At 38.5% G+C, this 21,922-nt stretch overlaps 1 protein-coding gene and 1 long non-coding RNA gene across 4 annotated transcripts in view; one reads left to right on the top strand and one right to left on the bottom strand.

The window, feature by feature from the left end:
* Positions 1-10,387, bottom strand: part of LOC148866994 (putative LRR receptor-like serine/threonine-protein kinase At1g56140) — a 151,422-nt gene extending 141,035 nt beyond the window's left edge. For all 3 annotated transcript variants that reach the window (XR_016110621.1, XM_088980597.1, XM_088980598.1), the window contains exons 1-3: positions 10,200-10,387; positions 6,066-6,270; positions 5,893-5,964 (exon numbers count right to left, since the gene is read on the bottom strand). Coding sequence is in view for 2 of the 3 variants with exons in the window: in XM_088980597.1 (XP_088836723.1) it covers positions 5,893-5,964; positions 6,066-6,270; positions 10,200-10,341 (419 nt within the window). In the remaining variant the exon portion in view is untranslated. The remainder of the gene's footprint in view (positions 1-5,892; positions 5,965-6,065; positions 6,271-10,199) is intronic.
* A 3,734-nt stretch (positions 10,388-14,121) lies between these two features.
* Positions 14,122-15,409, top strand: LOC148866993 (uncharacterized). Its single transcript, XR_016110622.1, has 2 exons — positions 14,122-14,842; positions 14,966-15,409. It is a non-coding gene; the product is annotated as an uncharacterized LOC148866993 (long non-coding RNA).
* The last annotated feature ends 6,513 nt before the right edge of the window (positions 15,410-21,922 follow it).

Raw genomic sequence — 21,922 nt, 5'->3', positions numbered from 1 at the left:
GAATTGGAAGAAATTGATATATCTTTCAACTGAGAAAATAGTACATATATATACAGCCTTGTAGATACTAAAAAATGAAGAAAAACAACTAATACTAAAAAGGAAGAAAATCAACTACCTACTCCAAGAATAATTCCTATAATCAAGCTATTCCTAATTGGGCTAATACTACATATTTACAGCCTATAATTACAACCTATAATCTCGTAACAACTAAGATCTAAAAATTTAATGATGACAAGAATTCCCTCAAGTGGGCGGCCAGCTTGGCAGTTACATAAAGAAAATAAAACAAGAATAAATAACAGGCCCATTAAGTGTGGCCCATCAACATAAAATAAAAGATATTACAAGAGAGGCTGTTAGGGCCCATTCGGCCCAGTCTCTTTACACTCCCCCTCAAGCTGAGCATAGATGTCAATCATGTCCAGCTTGCTTATATAGTGCGTCAATTTCCCCTTTGGAACTCCCTTGGTCAAGATATCAGCCAGTTGCTCTTCTAATGTGATGAATGGTAAACAAACTTCTCCTAAAGAGATTGCCCTTATGAAATGCCTATCAACCTCAATGTGCTTAGTTCTGTCATGTTGAACAGGATTATGTGCAATGTTGATAGCAGCTTGGTTGTCACAATAGAGCATCATTGGTTTCTCGTAGTCCACCCCCAATTCCTCTAAAAGGGATCGTAGCCATAGTAATTCTGACACACGATGACCCATTGCCCTGTATTCTGTTTCAACTGAGGATCTAGCAACTACAAAACACAATATTCCCAGACACAATATTGTGTCATCAATACATCCTGCCCAATCTGCATCAATCAAGGCTTTCAGCTTCATGTGACCATGCTTAGCAAATAGAATACCTTTCCCTGGAGTACCTTTCAAGTAGCACAGAACCCTTTCTGCAGTAGCTAGATGAGTATCTTTGTGAGAATGCATAAACTGACTAATAACACTTACTGCATAGGAAATATCTGGCTGAGTCATGCAAAGGTATAACAACTTCCCAAGCAGTCTCTGAAACACTCCCTTATCAGACAAAGGTTCACCATTTGTGGCAGAATGCTTATGTTTAGGATCAATGGGAGTGGAGATGGGTTTGGCTCCAAGTTTACCAGTTTCAGCAAGAAGATCAAGGACATATTTGCGTTGAGATATGAAGATACCATCCTTAGATTGAGCAACATACCCAAGAAATACCAAAGATCTCCCAAGTCTTTGATTTCAAATTCAGAGTTGAGAAATCCTTTTAGTTTACTGGCCTCTTCAATGTCATTACTCGTGACCACAATATCATCAACATAAACAATCGAAAAGGTCACCAGAGAGTCATTTCTCTTCAAGAACAGTGTATGATCAGATTGTGTTTGAATGTAGCCAAAGGAGACAAGAGCAGCCCGAAATCTCTCAAACCAAGCCCGAGGAGATTGTTTGAGACCATAAATAGATTTGTGTAGTTTACACACCTTGCCTTTCATTTCTTTCCCATACACTCCTGGAGGTAGAGACATATAGACCTCTTCATGCAGGTCTCCATTCAAGAAAGCATTTTTAACATCAAACTGGTGTAGGGGCCAGTCAAAAGCAGCTGCTAGAAAAAGCAAAACCCTGACTGAAGTCATCTTAGCTACAGGAGCAAAGGTCTCAAGATAGTCAATGCCATACATTTGGGTGTAACCCTTAGCAACCAACCTAGCATTAAACCTCTCAACCGAGCCATCAGAGTGATATTTAATGGTAAGCACCCATTTACAACCCACTGGTTCCTTCCCTTCCGGCAAGTCCACAATATCCCAGGTATGGTTCTTATGCAATGCATCAAGTTCGACCATCATAGCATCCCTCCATTCAGCTTGAGATAATGCTTCCAGTACAGACCTGGGTATCACATGGGAAGAAACAGAGGCAAGAAAGGAGTAGTAGGAGGGGGAGAGAAGGTTGTAAGATAAGTGTTTGGAGATACAATGGGTTGTACACTTCCGCTTGTCCTTGCGAAGAGCAATAGGAAGGTCAAGGTTTGGGACAGTCAGAGATGGGTCAGTAGAAGGCTGACCTGTTTCCTCAATAATGATGGGAGTGGCAAGATGCTCTTCTGAAGGAGTGGAAACAAACTGCACATGTCTGAATCTCTGCCTTTGGTACCACCTTTGGAGAGCAGGAGCAGAAGCAGGAGGAGGAGCAGGGATATCAAAGGTAGGTCCAGTGGAAGAGGTGGACACCCCATGATCGGACTCACAAGGGATGGGAAGAGGAACAACTGGAGACATAGCAAAGGGCTCATCAGATTTCTCCCCTCAGGAGGAATACTAAAGAAGGGAGTCAACTCGGAAAATGTGACATCCCAAGATACAAAGCGGGTGTCACGAACTGGATCAAAACAGCAATAACCCTTCTGTGTGGAAGCATATCCCAGAAACACACACTTATGAGCCTTAAGTTCAAACTTGTGCCTTTGATGACTATGAATATGCACATAGCAAGTACACCCAAACACACGGAGAGGAAGAGAAAAGAGATCCACATCCGGGAAGAGAAGACTAAAAGGAATTTTAAAGCCAAGGACCCGGGAGGGCATATGGTTGATCAGAAAGGTAGCAGTAAGGACAGCATCTCCCCAAAACTTTACAGGAACATGGGATGCAAATAAGAGAGATCTGACAACCTCAACCACATGCCTGTTCTTTCTTTCTGCCACCCCATTTTGTTGTGGAGTGTAGGAACAAGAACTTTGATGAATAACCTTAACTACAATGCTTTGCCAGCTCACATGATTCACAATGAAGACTCGATAAAGACACTCCTTTAAACATATCTAGGAACAGATGACAAGCAGAAAAAAACAAGTGACCAAACCGAAAATGACATAATAAAATTTTGTTAACAGACTCTAACACAACTGACTCTAAGGCAACTCCATGAGGTGGTCCCAAAGCTTGATCCGGTGTGTCCAACAAGTATATTTCGTTCGCCTCATGGCCACTCCCAATCATCCTCTAAGACTACAGGTCCTAAAAAACACAATGAGTGGGAAAGAAGGTTATGCTGCAATTCATGGACTTTGTTAAGCTACTAACAGATAAGAGGTTTGTGTTAAGCTTAGGGACATGAAGAACAGAAGATAAGAACAAGGTGTCAGAGGTCTTTATATCACCTTTACCAGAGATGGGAGCAAGGGACCCATCGGCAAGGGATATTTTCTCTTTCCCAGAGAGAAGGTGATATGAGCAAAAAAGGTTAGATAGGCTGGTCATATGGTCTGATGCACCGGAATCAATAATCCAAGGGATTTTATGATTACTTGAAACTGAAGCATGATTTGCAGAAGCACAAATACCTGAGTGAGCAAAAGCTGATGAAGATGATGTACTGTTGAAAGGGTGAGCTGAAGAAACTGTAGCTTCTAGGTGATTTAGGAGCCTCCCATACTTCTCAAAGTCCAACTTCACTGCAGCCAACTGCTCAATGGTTGATTTCTCTTCACTCTCCTTACTTCCCCCTTCAAGTACTATAGCAGCATTAGCAGACTTGGGCTTTCCCACCTGACTGCCCTTCTTAGGGTTATTATTGTTCTTAAACCTATCAGGGAGAAGTCCAGGATAAAGCTTCCAGCAGTTGTCCTTTGTATGCCGTGGTTTCTTGCAATATTCACACACCTATTCTCTTTTCTCAGTAGGGCCCTTTGGTTTCATTCCCGCATGTGCAAAATGTTTTGTAGGTGGACTCTGCAACTGAACCTGCCGCTTACTCTCCTCACTACTTATCATAGCATATGCCTGTAAAAGAGTAACCTCATCCCTGGCCAAAATATTCTGTCTGATAATATCAAACTCAGGGTTGAGTCCAGTGATAAACTCAAACACCATATTTCTCTCCACCAGCTTTCTATACATTTCAGCATCCTTTTTACTCTCCCATACCACTGCCTCCATAACATCAATTTCCTGTCATAGGGATTTTAGTATAGAGTAGTAGATTGCTACACTCTTCTCCCCCTGTCTCAGGTTCTTCACATCACTTTTCAATTTGTACGCTCTGGCTACATTCAGTTTCTGTGAATAGGTCTCAGTTACACTGTCCCGTATCTCCTTAGCCGAAGACATCTAGAGATAGTGCTGGCTTATATGGGGTTGCATAGAGTTGACTAACTATACAGTATAATTCTCTTGCATCCATTTTTCAAATTCAGGGTCTGTCTCTTCGGGTTTCACCTTAGTGCCTGTGAGATACCCGAGTTTTCCTCTACTACAAACATAGATTTTTATAGACTGTGCCCAAGCAAGATAGTTCGTCCCATCTAGCTTAATTGTGGTAACACCAGTCAAAACAGAATCTACTGAGGCAGGTCTAGAAACCGGCACTTGCTTGAACTCACTTCCGTATGTCTCCATTAATCAAACGGAAATCAAAGAACAGAAATTTTGACTATGTAAACTTACTTGGAGTCAAACCAGAACTCGGGTGCTTGAAAAACTAGGGTTTTGCTCCATCCAGCAGATGAGAGGAAGAGAGAAGATGCTGCCGCACCTACCAGACTAACCCAAACTCTTCCAAACCTGAACCGTCCTCCTTTACCAGTCACAAGACACCTTCCAAGCACAGAGCGCCACACCCGAGCTTCACCTTTCCTGGTAACCTCGAAAATCTCTAGTCGGCTAGGGTTTCGGGCAGCAGCAGAACAGCATCACTTCTTGGCAAAATCCAGCCAGAACTAAACTCTCCAAATCCTTCTACCAACTAGGCAAGTGATTTTCAATACTATAGAGAACCTATCTCTCCATACACTCTTGATTTTAGAGTGTACAGGAACGAAGAGAAAGAAGGAAGAGGAACTAAACCCGCTCTGATACCAAGATGTAAATCAGTCTTCTAAAATCAAGATTAAACTTAGTGATTAGCAGAATAAAACAGGTCTGAATAATTGTACAAGAGAAGAAGATGTCGAAGAGAAGAGATAAGAGAAGAAGGAGTCGAATAATTCTCCATTCTCCTCTAACCCTATTTTATTAAGATCTAAAAATTTGATGATGACAAGAATGCCCTCAAGTGGGCGGCCAGCATGGCAGTTACATAAAGAAAATAAAACAAGAATAAATAACAGGCCCATTAAGTGTGGCCCATCAACATAAAATAAAAGATACTACAAGAGAGGTTGTTAGGGCCCATTCGGCCCAATCTCTTTACAAATTTGAGGGGGAGTGTGGAGAGTTTTGATGTATTCTATATTATAGCCCCTGCTGCATTGTATCTTTTATTACTTCATTTTTTTCTCTATCAGCCATATGAGGGCTTTCTTGTAATCCTTTTGGCCCATAAGGGCTTTCTGGTAAATTCATTTAACTCATAGGGCTTACTTGTAAATATTCATAATATAATAAGGGCGCCTATCATAATAAAGGCTCTTCGGCCCATAATGTAATCCTTTACTGTTCATCTTATTGACATCCACATCACAATTTTGGGACAATCGGCAACCATTAAAGCCACGCACTTATACAAATTGTTAATCACCATGATAACCAAAAACACCCTTAGGCTGCATTTGGCATTCCCTAAATTTTAAGGACTAATATTAGTCTAGAATGGCAAATGCAACCAGAGTCTAGGATGAAATGCAGCGCTGTGTTATGATAGGCGCCCTTTCCATGCAAGCAGAGATTGAACATAGAACTTCTACATCTTCCTTGAATTACATTATTCAAAATATGGAATACGATTTGCAGAGAAAAAATCAATACATGATGATTCATGTTAAAAGGGTATTTTGAGCATATTTAAAAAGTTCAATTCAATTCAAGCACATGAAATTCTCATCAAAGAAAAGAAAAGAGAGAAGAATTTAACCACATAAAAATTGAAAACGACTTGTAGAAGGGAGAAGAAGAAACCATACAGATATACGAGGTAAGTCAAGTTGAGGAGCTCGTTTGGAATTTCCCCTTCCATCCCCATCCCCATTACTTTTCTGGGAAAACAAACAACATAAGTGAATTTCTCTTTTCATTTTCCCAACGCAGTAGCTGCATATATAACAATAAAAATGACGGCGTGAGAGAGAACACGTACAGGCGTATAATATGACAAGTAGAACCATCGTGGTAATTGCAATCGCATATAATCCCCGAGTTGAAAGTTTCATCATCAATGATACCAGCGTCTTTTGCGAGGGCAGCACCACTACAGGGATCTCCAGTCGTATACCATTGGTGAGAGGAGTTGGAAGGTTGGGGTGAGATTCCCCATCTTCGCAAAATGGCGTTTAAAGCGCTCACTGTACCACCAGCATCAACCTCATCACTCTAAAAGGTAGATCAGAAAATACATCGACAGTGTATTGCGGTCTCAATTTCAAATTTCCTAACATAATTAAAAACCGTACGAACACAAGTGAGATCACAGGCATGCGGAAAAAATTTGGCTGCCTTTCGTGCACAGCGTGTTGCCGCTTCCAACGAGACCCTCCAATTAGATAACAGTACAACACTTGTCCTGTACACGTGAAACTTTCTCACATGTATCAAACAAGATTTATTTTCATCTACTTTTTCCTATTATTTTGGAAGGCACTGCTCTTCGTCCCGAACACTCAACCTGTGGCTGTGGTGATACTTTCAATCCTTTTCTCTCTCTCTCTCTCTCCCTCCTTATAGAAAAACAAACAAATTTTCTAACTACACTGTGGAGATTGAAGAATATCATCAGCGACTGCTTGAGAACCCATGTCGTGAGGTTGGTGCGTGCACATGGAACCCATGTGGTATTTTGTTTTATTTATTCCTTTTATTTTATTTATTTTATTGGATAAATTTATATTAATATATTTTAAATTAATTAATAAAATTAGTAAATTTAATAATTTGTATGAGTTTAAGACCTTTATTGTCTATAGTGTACATACTACAAAAATAAAATATCATTTTAAAAATATCAACTATTAACATTACTTAGTAAAAATTAAAATACATTTATCTTTGATTTCCTTAAAATGCTAATTAAAAACATATCAATCCCACTTAAAAATCAAACTTAACAAAGACTAATGAAATAAGAAATTTAAATGCAAAAAAAATATTAATTAATAGTTTTAATAATATTATGATTTAAACATGGATTAGATTTACTGCACATAGAACATGTGTTCTAATGTTGTATTTTGTTTTGTTTATTCTTTTTATTTTATTAGATAATTTTGTATTAATGCATTTTTAATTAATTAATTAATAATTAAATTAATAATTTTTATGATTTGAAACCTACACTTTGCACAATGCACATACTATATAAAAGACTTATATAAAATAGAGGACCCATTAAAATGATATAAAATAAAAATTAATAAAAGTTTAAAATGTAGAACCCATTTTATCACTCAAATGAAGAATAATTATAATAATAATAATAATAATAGTAATAATAATAATAATAATAAAATTAACAAAAGTTTAGAATATAGAATAATAATGGTAATAATAGTAATATATAATATTAAATTTTAGCACGTTTTTATCTAGCAACTAATAAAAGTTAAGAAATTAATAAAAATTAGTAGTTCATAAATTAAAAAAACTAAAATATAGTTTAATTCTATTTAAAATTTTAAGGATAATTAATATTAATATGATAATAAAAATTAATAATGAAACATAAAAAGTTTATGAAAAATAATAAAATAAACCATTTGTATTCTAAATAAAAATTAATTGAAATAATAAAACTAATAGACCCAATTAGAAATATCATAAGACTCCTACTTAGGGATGATAATTTATAACTTAGCCCAACCTAACTACACCTACAAATTTATGGGCTCAAGCAACTATTTTCTTCTAAGCTAGGTCTAGCTTAGATTTACACCAAGCCCACACATAATGCAAATAATAGGGATATAAAATTAATAAAAAATTACTAAAATTAATAAAAATGTTAAATTTTAGCAAATTTTATCTAGAAACTATTAAAAACTAAGTAATAATAAAAACTAGTATTGATAGGATAATTAAAAATAATGATAAAATGTAATAAATCATTTATAACTTAGCCTAACCCAACTAGACCTACAAATTTTCAAGCTCAAGAAACTATTTTCTTTCGAGCTAGGTGTAGCCCAAATCTACACCAAGCTCACACATAATATGGGTTGTAGGTATATAAACAGATTGGACTTCAGCTATATCTGCATCAACATACAATTATGAAATTTCTAGACCTCGTACTAAGTATGAGAATCAATAATGTTAAATTTATATTTATTAATATTTAAAATATTTATTAAAATTTCAAGAAATATTTATTTCAAAAAATAGTTTTTCAATAATTATTAAAATATGGATAGTTTTCTTTTGTTACGATACGTAGAGGGTTAATGATTAACTAAGATTGATAGAATGTAGGCAAAAGTGGTTATGAATAACCAATTTTGCATTTTCTGCATTTTTTAGGAATGGATTGAAAATGGTGGTAGCTGGTTGTGAGCTTTATCAGCAAATTCTCAGAAAATGCCACATGTCTAGCTTTCTAGAAAAATGAGAAGGCCATGTGTTTGAATGATGGGAGGGTTGTAGCATATTAGTGGGTTGTGAGCTTTAGCAAGAATTTATCAAAAATTGCCACGTGTCTAGCTTTCTAGAAAATGAAAAGGCCACTTGTCTAAATAGTAGGGGTTATAGCTTAAAAGCCTTCCTTTAATATATATATATATAATAAATGCATATGCATAATATCTATTATGTATATATAGTTTTTTATTAGACGTGGATTTTAATCAAATTGGATGAGGTTAAATCCGCATATAATCGAATTATTAATTAGATGCAAGTTTTAACATCCAAATCTAGAATAGTTGGATTCAAAGTCTAATCAGGTATTAAACTTTCAAAGTCCAATGACGATCCCTAGAAAATTGGGCCCAAGCTAAGAAACCCCTAAGCTCAACCTAGAATATATATATATATATATATATATATATATATATATATATATAGTAAATATTATTATAATATTTAGATAACAAATTTTACATTAACAAATATAAAATGTTATATTTTTTAAATAGACTAAAATTAAATAAAAAATTTAATTTATAAAAAATCATAGTTTTATAATTAGCACAAGCAATTCTATGTAGTTCTAGGCCTAGACAAATATTATTACACTTTAGGTGTGGGTTGGGCTAATCCAAGCAACCTTAAAAACTATTAGGCCAAGTTTGGAAGTGCTTATTGAAAAAATAAGTGCTTAAAAACATTTGCTTATTCTAATAAGCACTTATGAGCGTTTGGTGAAAAAGCACTTATTTTAAATAGGGGTAGTATAGGTATTTTTTAAAATGACAGGCGGGCCAAGATAGGCCAGAAAGGAAATAAGAACTTAAAAATAAGCCCAGAATTTGGGCTTATCCAATAAGAACTTATTTTTAAAAGAAGAACTTATTTCAGGCTTATTTTCCAAATACAAATAAGTGCTTATTGGATAAGCCAATAAGCACTCAGTTTGGTTTTTAAAAGAAGCACTTATTTCAGGCTTATTTTGCAAATACAAATAAGTGCTTATCTAAAAGTAGTTAAAAAAGCCCAAAAATAATGCATGTATAGGTTGCACTCAGTTTGGTTTAGTCCAATTACGAATGTCAGTGTGTGTGCAACTTTGGTGGGTTGGATCAAGATGAGGATCAATTCAAGTCTAATCCAAAGTCTTAAACCTTGAGTTTAGGCTTAGATTAATTTAATTGTGGCTTGAAAAATTAACTATAGATTAATTTAATTATAACTATAGCCTAATTTTATATATTTACTAATATTTAAGTGATATTTACCAAAAAAAAATGTAATATTTAGTCATTAATAAAGTAAAATAAATAAAATAAAACACTAATAAATAAGAAAACAGTGATATTTGAAACCAAACACAGCCTAATAATCAAATAAGAAAGCATCCAAAAAGAGTAAAATGGTTAAGATCTAATCAAGACATCTGGGCGTCAAAAAAAATCGAGACACCTTAAAATGATTCAGATCTAAGATTGAACTTTATAGAAGAGCCCATAAATGGGTGAGATCTAATCGCAAATAAATAAGTAATCATCAAGACAGTAAGATCATTTGGTTAAATCTAGCCCAACATGAATGTGAGATTGTGAGCTTAAAAGATTTAAGTCTCTTTCCTAGGTTGCACGAACCAGAGAGAGAGAGATGCAATAGGTACCTTCATTCGGGTCCGTCTTTGGTTGGGCTTCAGATAAATCGACCAGATAGAATAAGAAAATCCATGTATGAAGAAAGGCAAACGCTAACGAACGAGGAAGCTTTGATATGGGTTTCATTTTTCCTGTATTCTCTTTGCGCATGAAATGGTGACTGCGAGCAATATAAGAGGGTAAGAGGGAGTGTGTTTCCTGGCACAGAGAGAGAGACCGGAGGAGACTGACTGTCTGTGAGAGAGAGGTTTCCTATATATGGTTGACTTTGAGAATATTTTAACGGAAAAAGACGACTTGACTTTTATTCGCCAATCAAAATTCATCCGTTAAAAACGCTTGTTTTTCATTGGCCAATCAATGAAGGCCTAGACTTTTTATAAACAAGAAATTCATAAATACTAAAAATATAATAATTTTTTAAATTATTCATATGGTTTAGCTAATTTGCCAACTATATTCCTACTGTCTTCCGCTATCCCTACTCTTTCGGACAATTACAGTGATGGTTAGATAAACTTAGATCATTAGAAAAGAGGTTATAATGTCTGTTTTGCCCTTAAGTCATTCTCTCTCCCTTTCTCTTCCTCACTGCATCCAATTGAAACGATCCCACACTGGGTGGAGAGCAACCACATCGGCTTTGCAAGTGACGCTCGCCAGAGTTTGCTCACAAACCTCACACATCCAAACTCTGATCCTTAAAATGGTCGCTTGGAGTCAATGAAGATATGAATCGGGGCCTGCGGCAGAAGATCACCAAAGTTTCTCCCAAAACCTTCGATGAAGAAACGAGAAAGCGTGCTTTCTTATTCGTCTTCATCCCACCGAGAATCCTTCACATTGTATTTAGACTTTCTATAGCCCTACAGACATCCCAAGTTTCCCCTACTTTCGCTTTTCCTTTGTCAGTCCTCAAGGGCATGATCCTCCCTAACCACTGCAAAGCCCCACACTCTCCCTCCAAGGGGCCTTGTGTGTGTGCCACTATAGGCTCCATCGAATAATTCCTAGGGACCCGGTCAGTATGCTGGTAATTCAATCCAAGAGAAAGGATGAGAAAAGGGTTTGGTGGTGGAAAGTTAATAGGCTTGAGAGGTGGACAGTTTGGTGCTACTAGGAAGGATCGGTTTCCGGGCAAAGGGAAAGAGTCAAGCTGGGCCACTGGATGGCTCGGGACAAAAATTAATAAAGATTCCCTCCCTAGATTCTATGAGGTTAATGGATGAGCTATGACCGGCTCTGTGGTCAAGCAGAGGATTCTATGTTATTCCCATGCCTTGCTGCATAGGATGGTCTGGTACCGGATTAAAGTTAATCAAGTGTTGATTAATCATGTCTTGGACAACAAATTTTAATAGCTAGCAACGATCTTTAGTGTGACCAAGTCCCTGGTAAAATGTGCAATACACATTCTCATCATAATTCCTTGGATTGGGTTTTGCGAGTGGCCTCCATTTCAACAATTGCAAGTATCCTTCCTAGACCAAGGTGGGCAGCAGTTGGGAGTATGGGTAAGGTATTTGAGTAAGCTCTCGCTTTTCCCTACGGGGATGAGGAGGAGCAATTGGAGGATAAGCAACAGGAGGTACATTATGGTACCTGGGAGGAGGAAATTGGGGGGTTACTAGAGGTATGGGTTGATAAGGTACTGTAGGACAAGGTGTTTGTGGTTGAGGCGGGGGATTTACTAAGAGAGGTGGTCTAACTGGTGGAGGGTTGGGCTGGACAGTGGCTACGAAGTTGGTTCGGGGAAAGGCAGTGGTAAGAGGAGTTCCATAGGTAGAAATTGCATGTATCTCAGTCTCCATTTTAGGTTTGGGTAAAGGTCTCCTTGGTCCATGGATAGAATTAGGTGTGTTTCCTGCTTCAGCTATCACTGGGTTCATGCGCCTATGACGCAATGATTCTTCTATCCTCGTAGCACCCTTGACAACATTGCTAAAGTCCCTTAATGGTTGGGCCATCAATAGTGTGTGATACAGGACCTTTAGTGTTTTGATAAAGGTCTGAACCAGTTCTTCTTTAGATAAGGGATGACATAGTTTGGCTGCTACTTCGCACCATCGATAAGCATAGTCTAGAAATGACTCCCTTGACTTCTGATTCATCAATTCAAGTTTTGCTCGGTTTGGGACCAGCTCCATACTATAGGAGAATTGATCCATAAAAGCATCAGATACCTTTCTCCATGACTTCTTCTTGTTCTCTTCCAAATTAGCAAACCATGTCTTGGTACTCCTGGTCATACTTTTTCCGAAACATTTGGATTAAAAGCCTCTCATTAGATCCATACTAGAACATATCTCTATAGAATATCTTCAAGTACATCTACGGGCATCCCTTCTCATCGTACTTCTCAAAATCAGGTATCTTGAACTTCTCATGCAATTTGGCATCTGGGTATAAACATAACTCTTTGAAGTCAGTGATTCCCAAATTATGCACTCCCTTCACTTATCTCACTTCTTCCTTTAAATTTTTCATATCATCTTTCCAAGTGGTCTAGGACATAGGAGGGGGTGGTGTAATAGTAGGCTTGGGACTGTCCTCGTCGAACAGGGTTAGGAAGGGCTGACAATAAGACTGCTCTAGAAAGTTAAAGGTTGGTTGGGGTAGAGATTGGTAGTAGGACTGCTCCGAACAACTAAAGGCTAGTTGGGGTGGAGGTTGGTAGTAGGACTGCTCTAGAAAGCTAAAGGTTGGTTGAGGTAGAGGTTGGTGTGATGAAGCAATGAACACAAAGGGAGGGGGGTGTAAAGATAGTATTGGGTGTGCTAGATGTCGAGAATGCAGAGGATGTGAAAGGTGGGAAAGCAGTTGATTTGTTTGGAGGTGTGAAGGTGGGAGAGGATCTCGATGCTTGTGGTTGGGTGTTCTGACTTGTTGGAGGAGGAGGTGGTTTTGATTGAGTATGCTCTTCGTGAAAGGCTGCAAACTGGTCTATTACATCCTCCAGCTTTTCCCGAAGTTTGAGTTACTCAGTATATGGGACCGAGTCCGATATCCTTAAGTCTAGCGAAGTAGCCAAATCTCCAGGTGGAGGAGCGATAGTGCCCTCAATCTTGTGTGATTCTTGAACCATGGCTCGCGCAACTGATCTGGTTATTATACACTCAGTCACGGACTTAGGATTCCCAATGATATTCTCCTACAGATGCAACTTGGTTAATAATGGTATCTTCTTTTGCAAATCCTTCCCCCTAAAATTTTCTATTCCCTTTCCCCCTTTTTTTCTCTTTCCCCTTTTTTACTATTATTTTAATAATAATAATAATAATAATAATAATAATTATTATTATTATTATATTTTTTTGTTTTTTTATTTGTAAGAGTATCATTTTGCTTTTTATCATAAGTTGAATAAGTGGAAAATGAAAGGGTCACATAACTCGATTGATAAAAATAAAAAAAAAAAACAAAGGAAGTTTTTGAGCTTTTCCTGCATAGGTAAACATCAATTCAGTATAAACCAAATGTATTCCTTGCGAGACTAACTACAAAAAAAGAAGAAAATGGAGAATTGAAAGTATATAGTTCAGGGGAGGGGGAAACATGATAGGTCTACACCCATTCTCCTCAAAACAGACTCTAGATGTTCGATCTATTGCTCCATTCGAGCTATGACATCAGAGGCATTAGCGACATAATCATCTATGGTTGTTTTGAGATCAGCATAATCTTGATGAATTGCGACATTTTCTTCATGAGCCTTTTCCTACATAAGGGGTGTTTTAGGAATTTAGAAAAAAATGGTATTTTGGTAATTTGGGTAAGGGGTATTTTGGAGTGTGGAAGAAAGGGTATTTTGATAATTTGGGTGGAGGGTATTTTTGAAATTTGGAAGCAGGGGTATTTTTTGGCTTTAAGGGTATTAGGTGGGTTAAACTATGTATTTTAGGGATTTGGGGGTTGAGATTCGGGTTCTTTGGATTCTCTAGGTTTCCGCAGAGTCAGTTTGATTGGTGTTCGAGAGCGAGTTGGGGGGTTCAGGTAGAGGACGAAACAAAAATCGGGTGTTGACACCAGCTGTTATTATCCATTTCTGGTCGTTGAAATTTTCTTGGCAAGATTTGGATTTTCTCCCTCACAGATGCTTGTAAGGTCTAGTCTTTTTCTCTTCTCGTTCTGCAGAGGGAAAGAGAAACATAGATAGAGAACAAGACCTAAAGATATTTTACAAAGATCTTCAATTTCATTAGCAGATCGAGTTGAGGAATGAAAAGGAGATAGGGAAGAAAGGAAACTGGTTTGTTGCAATGAAGAAAGCTTTCAGCCCATAATCCAAGGAGAAGAAAGATGAAGAAAGCAGTAAATCTAAGAAGAAATGGTTTGGGAAAGAGAAACACCTACATCCCTCTACTTCCTCATTTTAAAGTTGAATCTGCTTATACAGTGCCTCCGTTTCCCTAAAATTATCCTCCTCCCGAGGAAGTGCAACTCATCAAAGCGAAAAATGAATAGAGCAAGTATGCATATTCTATTGTGATTGTCACTGCTATGGCTGCTGAGGCCGCAACAACTATTGTAGTAGGTCGTGTCGGCATGGCCCGTGAACCTTCTGGTGCCACTCACCGTTTGACCTTCGACTTGGTGAAGTCGTAATTTCACTCTGACTATGACGGCACTAACAACTACTACAACTACTGTGGTAGGTCATGTCGGCATTGTGGTTCTTCTACTGTTTCTTTTGCCTCTAGACCCTTATATCTGAAAGACATACTACATGTTCCAGCCATCTCATTGAACTTACTCTCTATTGCTAAATTTTCAGCTGATAACGATGCGTTCCTTGAGTGTCACCCCTCTGAGGTATTTGTGAAGGACCAACAAATCAAGCAGATTTTGCTCCCAGGGCAGAGTAAGAATGGTGTTTATGAGTTTCGATTAACTTCTCTTCAGTCACTTCGTCCAGAGAATAAGTCTCTCACACATGGCACCTTCGTTGGTGAATGCGTTAAGTGCTGATGTATGGCATCGCAGATAAGGCCATCCTTTAATCAGATTACCTCTTATGTTCTTCATTCACATCACCTACTTACGGTTTCATCTTCTTTATTATTATGTGATTCTTGTCAATTAAGTCATCAGTTACTATTTACTATTTGTATTAAGAGGAGCTCCTTGTGATGTTTGGGGACCAGCTCCTAGGGCCTGTACTAATGGATTTCGGTTTTACATTTCTTTTATTGATGATATTAGTTGTTTTTACTGGATATTTCCCATGATACATAAATCTGAACCTCGCTCCATTTTCTATGGTTTAAGAAGCGTGTTGAAAAGATATTTGATAGATGAATTAAAATTTTCCAATGTGAAGGTGGGAGAGAATTTCTACCATGTGATACTTATCTTTGGCAAGTCTTTTTAGGAAGATCTTCTAAAAGCTCAAGACCTCAAAAGACTGATGAACTTTCATAAATAGATCTTCGAAGACCAAAGACCGTTTGGTTTCAATTTTTTTCAAAGATCTTCTTAAAAGCTACAAAGACCAAAAGACCGTTTGGAAAGTATACTTGCCGATTCGACCCAACTCGCTATTTTTTTGGGATTGGACATAATTTTAGGCCCACGGGCTTAGGCTTGGGCTTTAAATACCAAACCTGACTATTTTTCGGGCTAGTCTCGGACTTTCTCAAATAAGCACGGTCAACACTATTACATATAATAAAAAATACTTATGTTATTGATGTAGCTCAATCCGGTCACTCCTACCTGGCGCTCGCGTTGCTCCTGAGAGGTGTCTGAAACGAGAGGAAAGAGTAAGAACTCCCGGGGTGGGGGTTTCCCAGCCGGAACGCTCCGATGCTTAAGTTAGTACTGTGTGCAAGAAGCTGAAGGAGAATGAAAACTAAGAGTGCCAAGTTGCGCTAGTCATTCTAGATACCTTGTTGCTTGAGAATAATCTCCTTATGACTGAATTCTGTTGCTCTGGACCCTCTGACTCCTGGCAGGGCAGGCATAACCGCCACTGTCAGTTTGCCACAGCCGTTACAGGCAGGGCTGAGGTGGCACACGCGGGGCCGTCGTGCAGGGTACGTGTCTGTCAGGTGTGGGACGCCTTTCTAAAGGTGGCAGGCGTGGCAAGGGGACATGTCTGCTGTTCTCAGGCTTGTCAGGTACGGCGGTCGGGCAGGAAGCCCTCCTATGGTACACCGAGTTGTTCTCCTACGAATTACCCTGAGCTGGGCTATCCTTTGAGTAATCGGTTGCCTACAGCCGATTATGCCAAGCTAGCCGACCCGAGGTCTTTGTGCCTCGGGGCGTCCGAAGAAGAATCGGTGCGTTCTTACTTGGGAGTGACCCGAGGTCCATTGGGAGGAGCTCGGGTCTCAAAAGGGGTCAGGGTGCCCCGAACTCGGGACCCCCCGAAGTGCCTTAACCCCGGGGAGGAGGTGCGGGCAAGGCGGCTTTCGGCGGGTAGTTTACCTACCGAGTTGCCGTGCTGAACTCGGTGGGACTTCCCCCCCGAGTTGTGCTCACGTCCGTTGTCTTGTCATGCTGAGTCACTGTTTGAGCAAGGTCACGTCCACGTGTACCTGAACTACGAGGTCGGGCCAAATCACCCTCCATCAGTTATATATAATAAATATATGTAATATGTAATTTTTTATTAAATTATTATCAAATATTAATATATTATTTAGGAAATACAAATTAGTTTATTAATTTATTAAATTATTACTAAATTAATATAATACTAGTTTATAAAATTCCACCGAAAAGATGACATTTTATGTGTAGATTGGTAGGGGTGCTCACTGTTTGGTTAACCGAATCGTGGGGCATTTTCTTGAACCAAATCAGTAGTACCGGTTTTTGGAAAACTGGTAATTGGAATTGAACTGAAGCCAGTTGGTTAACCAGTTGACCAGTTCGGTTAACCGCTAGTTCAGTTTGTCAATTTTTTGGTTTTTTAGATTTTACAATATATATTATAAATATATAATAAAAAAGTGTTAATATATATAAAATATTATATTTTAAATAATAAATAATAAATAATATATTATAAATATATACATTTATATATATAATGCATATTTATTAATTTATAATATATAAAAAATAAAAAATATATAATATACATAAATATATATAAAATATATAGAAATATATGTATACGATCGGTTCGGTTAACCGTCGGTTTTTTATATTGGTTAATCAAAATCGAACCGATACCTTTAGTTTTTTAAAAACACCGAACTAAAACCAAACCGACCGATTTGGTTAACTGATTTTGCGATTCGGTTTTTGGATTTTTTTTGCTCACCCCTACAGATCGGGCTTCAAGCTTGGGCTCAAGATCTTGGCTCGATGGGCTGGACAAGCTCGGGCTTGGGCCTTGACATTTTCCATTGTTAAAGAGGCAAAGTCTAGCACAAACTCGGCCTTTGAACAAGTTTAAACCCCATTATTGGATTAGAAACTCAGTTTGACCCAACTTTCCTAAAATTACAAAATAACCCTAAACTTTACTAAAATTATCAATGCCTTGATATAAATATAACCTAACTTTTTCCATTTCAACTAATCTACTATTCATCTTCTCCGCCCTCTCGACATACAGCGGAGGAATGGTGTGCCTCCGATCTCTCTCTCCTCTACAATTTTTCTCTTTTATTTTTTATCTCTCCCTCTCTTTTCTACTATTCATCTTCCCCTCCCTCTCGACACACAGTGGCAGAATAATGGCCTGAAATGCCTTTTCTTCTTCTTCTTCTTCACAGCGGTGACGAAAACAGTTCTGACAATGGCGACTCCATCCGAGCTCTCTCATGTTCGATTCCATCTCTCTCTTCCTCTCCTTCCCCTTCTTTTTATTTTCTTTTATTATTTTTTTTACTGATTTCCACCTCTATATTTACTATTGCAAATCATAGCAGCGGCTATTGTTTCTATCCACTCCATTCCATTTATTTTGTTCTCTCTCCCTCTCCCTCTCCCTCTCCTCTCTCTCTCTCTCCCTCTGTTTTTATCAGCTCCTCCAATAGCTGTTGCAAATCATCTACAGCTCTCACCGTAGTAACTCGACGTTGCGACGAATTTGAGTCTAAGAAGAAGAAAACGAGAAGAACATACATTCGAGCACCTTTGAGCAGAGAGTTTCTCTCGAAAATTGTCAAAAGCATTGGGAAGCCGAGAAAACCTGATAGACCATAAGCTTGGCTCAGGGCTTCTGAGATCTAGACCACTTTGGTCTTTTAGAGTCTTTTTTGAAATTTGTCTTTCGATCTAACGAGCTTTCATTAGCCAAACAGAAAAAGATCATTTTTTATCTATCTTTCAAAAAGATTTGCCAAAAAAGGCCTAAGTGAATTTCTTGCTTTCACACATAAGCCCAAAATGGACAGGCTGAGAGGCATCATCACTCTATTGTTGAAACGAGGCTTGCTTTATTAGCTCACTCGTCGGTGCCCACACATTTTTGGTTCCAAGATTTGCACACAACTACTCGTCTACACTACTAACAAGTTGCAATTCCGCTCAAAGAGTTTGCGTCTTTCTAGGCTATCTAGCCAATTATAAAGGCTATTATTGCCTCAACCCGAGCAGCGAAAGGACTTTTATTTTTCCAATGTCATCTTTAATGACAAATTATTTCCTTTTGCTTATATTGCTCTAGACTCCATCTCAGTTTAGCAGCCATCTTCTGGGAAATTTTCCCTTGGATCACCACTAGTGTTACTCACTCCATCTGAACTGGTGTCTTCCTCTTCTCTAGGAGTTGTTTGGCATCATTGTCGTTTCTTGGAGCAACGGTGCCACATCAGCGCCACATTGAAAAAAATGGTGTTCCAGGAAGCAGGCATTTGTTTAGAATCATTTTTTCATAAAAAACGATACTTAAAGTCATGCCTCAGAAATCGGGAAGCCATGGCTTGGAGCAACACCAAATTTGGCATTTCTTGGAGCTGCAGCTCGTTGCTGCCAAAAGGACAGTGATGTGGCATTAGATAATGGGTACCAGTGTTGAAAACGTTTCGTGGAGCAAAGATACCAAATAGAAAAATTAAATTACTATTGCTCCAAGAAGCGTCCTACCTACGATTCCAAACAAAAATAAAGGCACCATTTTCTGAGAAAACAATGCTCCAAGCCACACATCAGCAGCAGAAAACGGTGCTGTACAACTACAATATCAATGCCAAACATATACCTATTGAACCATCTATTGCCTCTCCGAGAGTGCGCCAACTAATGTTGATGCTCCTACTATTGATCACACTTCCTCTATTGAAGTTGTGCTTCCACCAAGTTCTACGCCACCTGCCCACCTCCAACTACTAATACTCATTCCATGGGTACTCGATCGAAGCATGAGATCAGCAAATGCCCCGCCTCCAACCACTAATACTCACAACATCCGCTACCTGAGACCAGTATTGAACCCAGTTGTTTTTCAGAAGCTGTCAAATATGCTTATTGGCGGCGTGCTGTGGAGGAGGAGTTTAATGCTCTACTCTCCAAAGGTAATTTTGGCCAGCATCTCCCCATTCTAATGTCATTGGTGGTAAATAGGTTTTCTGTATCAAGCAGAACTCAGATGGTTCTGTTGCTCACTACAAAGCTCGACCTGTCACCAAAGGGTACTCTTAGCAAGAAGGAGTGGACTACAAGAAAACATTCAGCTTGGTTATTAAACCTGTAACTCATGTTTATATGTTACAACCACCCGGTTTCAGTGACAAGCGTTTTCCATTGTATGTTTGTTATTCAAAGAAGTCACTATATGGGCTCAAACAGGCCTCCGAGAACAATTGATTCAACTCCTTTCTCTTAAAATGCCAATTTCAAGCCTCTCATGCTGATTCATCACCCTTCATTAAGTGATATGGTTATTGTGTCTATGAGTTCCACCTTTTCTATTAAGGATCTCGATCCTCTCCACTTTTTTGTTTTGCACATTCAGTCAATTCATATTGGGCATGGTCTCTTTCTTTCACAACGTCAGTATATAGTTGACCTTCTCCAACGAGAGCATCTTGATGGCATTAAGCCCATCTCTACTCCTATGACTTCGAGACTTCTCTCTCCACAATTTGTGGTGATCCTCTTGTGGGTCCCACTCCATACTGTCATCTTGTAGGTGCCTTGCAATATTTGACGTTTACTTCGCTTGACATATGCTTTGCGGTAAATAAAGTGTGCCAGTTCTTACATACGCCCACTTCTCTTCACATGACTGCTGTCAAACATATCTTATGATACCTCAAAGTTAATTACTTGCTTTTGGTCTTGTCATTACACTTTCCTTCTCTTTCTTTTATGCCTTTTCCGATGCTGGCTGGGCTGGCTGCCCTGATGACTGGCGCTCTCAAAGAGATTTCTATATATTTATGTGCGACTATTTAATCTTTTGGACTTATTCAAGAAGACCACAGTTTCCAAGTCTAGTACTGAATCTGAATATCAGAGTCTTGCCAATGCCACCTTTGAGCTTCTTTGGTTGCACACTCTTCTCTTTGAAATTGGATTTCTACCCTCTTCTCCTCTCATTCTTTGGTGTGACAATATTGGTGTTATCCATTTGTTGGCGAATCTAGTGTTCCATGCACGAGCCAAATATATTGAGATTGATTTTCACTTTGTTCTTGAATAAATGCACTCTTGACAATTAATTGTTAAATACATCTCTACTGCTGATCAAATTGTAGATGCTTTGACTAAACCTCTTGGTACCTCTCGATTTCAACTACTTTGGGGAAAGTTGATCGTTATCTCACCCATATTCAACTTGAGGGAGGGTGATAAAGATAAGAAACCCGATGATAAGGCTAACAATCCCAATGGCCAATGACACACGTCAGACAATTCAAGCTCATCTAGAAAGAGTCCAATCTTGATAACTCCTTGTACATAGCTCCCCAGACTTATCACAACTGTGTATATATCTCATCTATACTCTGTTAGACAGTTTATGTATGCCCTTAGCTTCAACCCGATTTGATGTAATTTTGTTATTTAGTGGAAATAAATAAAGTGCATGTTTGATTCATGTTGTTTGGTTTAATTCTGTGTAAAACCCTAAAACTGGACATTTATAGAGATTCGCGTTAGTTTTAAATGTTCACAGTCGTTGGATAAGTCTGGGGAGATTTATCCTGCCAAGGCTGATGCTGGTGTGCCACCAAGTGTTGGGATGGCCTGTCTCAGCCACCAGGGTAAGACCCGAGGCACATGCAGTATGGGATTACTTGAATCCTTGAACCGGACCAGATTTCCAGTCTTGCCCTGGACCTTGGAGATAGATGGGCAAAACTGGAAAGTTACACCTGACACCTATAATCGATTATGACACTTCACTAGGTGTTGGATCAGGCTGTCTTTGATATGCCAATTAGTGAGATCCTTAGCGGGGATCAAAACCTAGGTATGTTGGGACAGTTTGAGAATTCATCTGAGTGGGTGATCATAGTGACAGGATCAGCCACTTTGTCAGACAAAGGGTAATGATCGGGAATGCACTCTCTCTGATGGAAACCAAACTGCCGGCAGTTGATTTCAATCGTTGGAATTTTGTTTTGCAAAATTAATATATTTATACTTATATGTACGGTTTCAAATTGTTTGCAAATGGTTTTAATTCCCGGGATCCATGTAAGAGGAGAGTGCGGCACTGTTCCTTGCAGCCGAGGGAGAGGTCCTCTCTTGTCAGGCAGTGCTTGATCATTAAGGGCTGAGAGGTTAAGTATAAGCCCATTTAGGATAATGCCTGATGGGCTAATTT

Source organism: Nelumbo lutea, chromosome 3 (assembly GCF_056320005.1).
Source record: "Nelumbo lutea isolate HS-2025 chromosome 3, American lotus-T2T, whole genome shotgun sequence".
NCBI lineage: Eukaryota > Viridiplantae > Streptophyta > Magnoliopsida > Proteales > Nelumbonaceae > Nelumbo > Nelumbo lutea.
The sequence above is the reverse complement of the archived record's forward strand: the minus strand, read 5'-3'. Positions and strand labels throughout refer to the sequence as shown.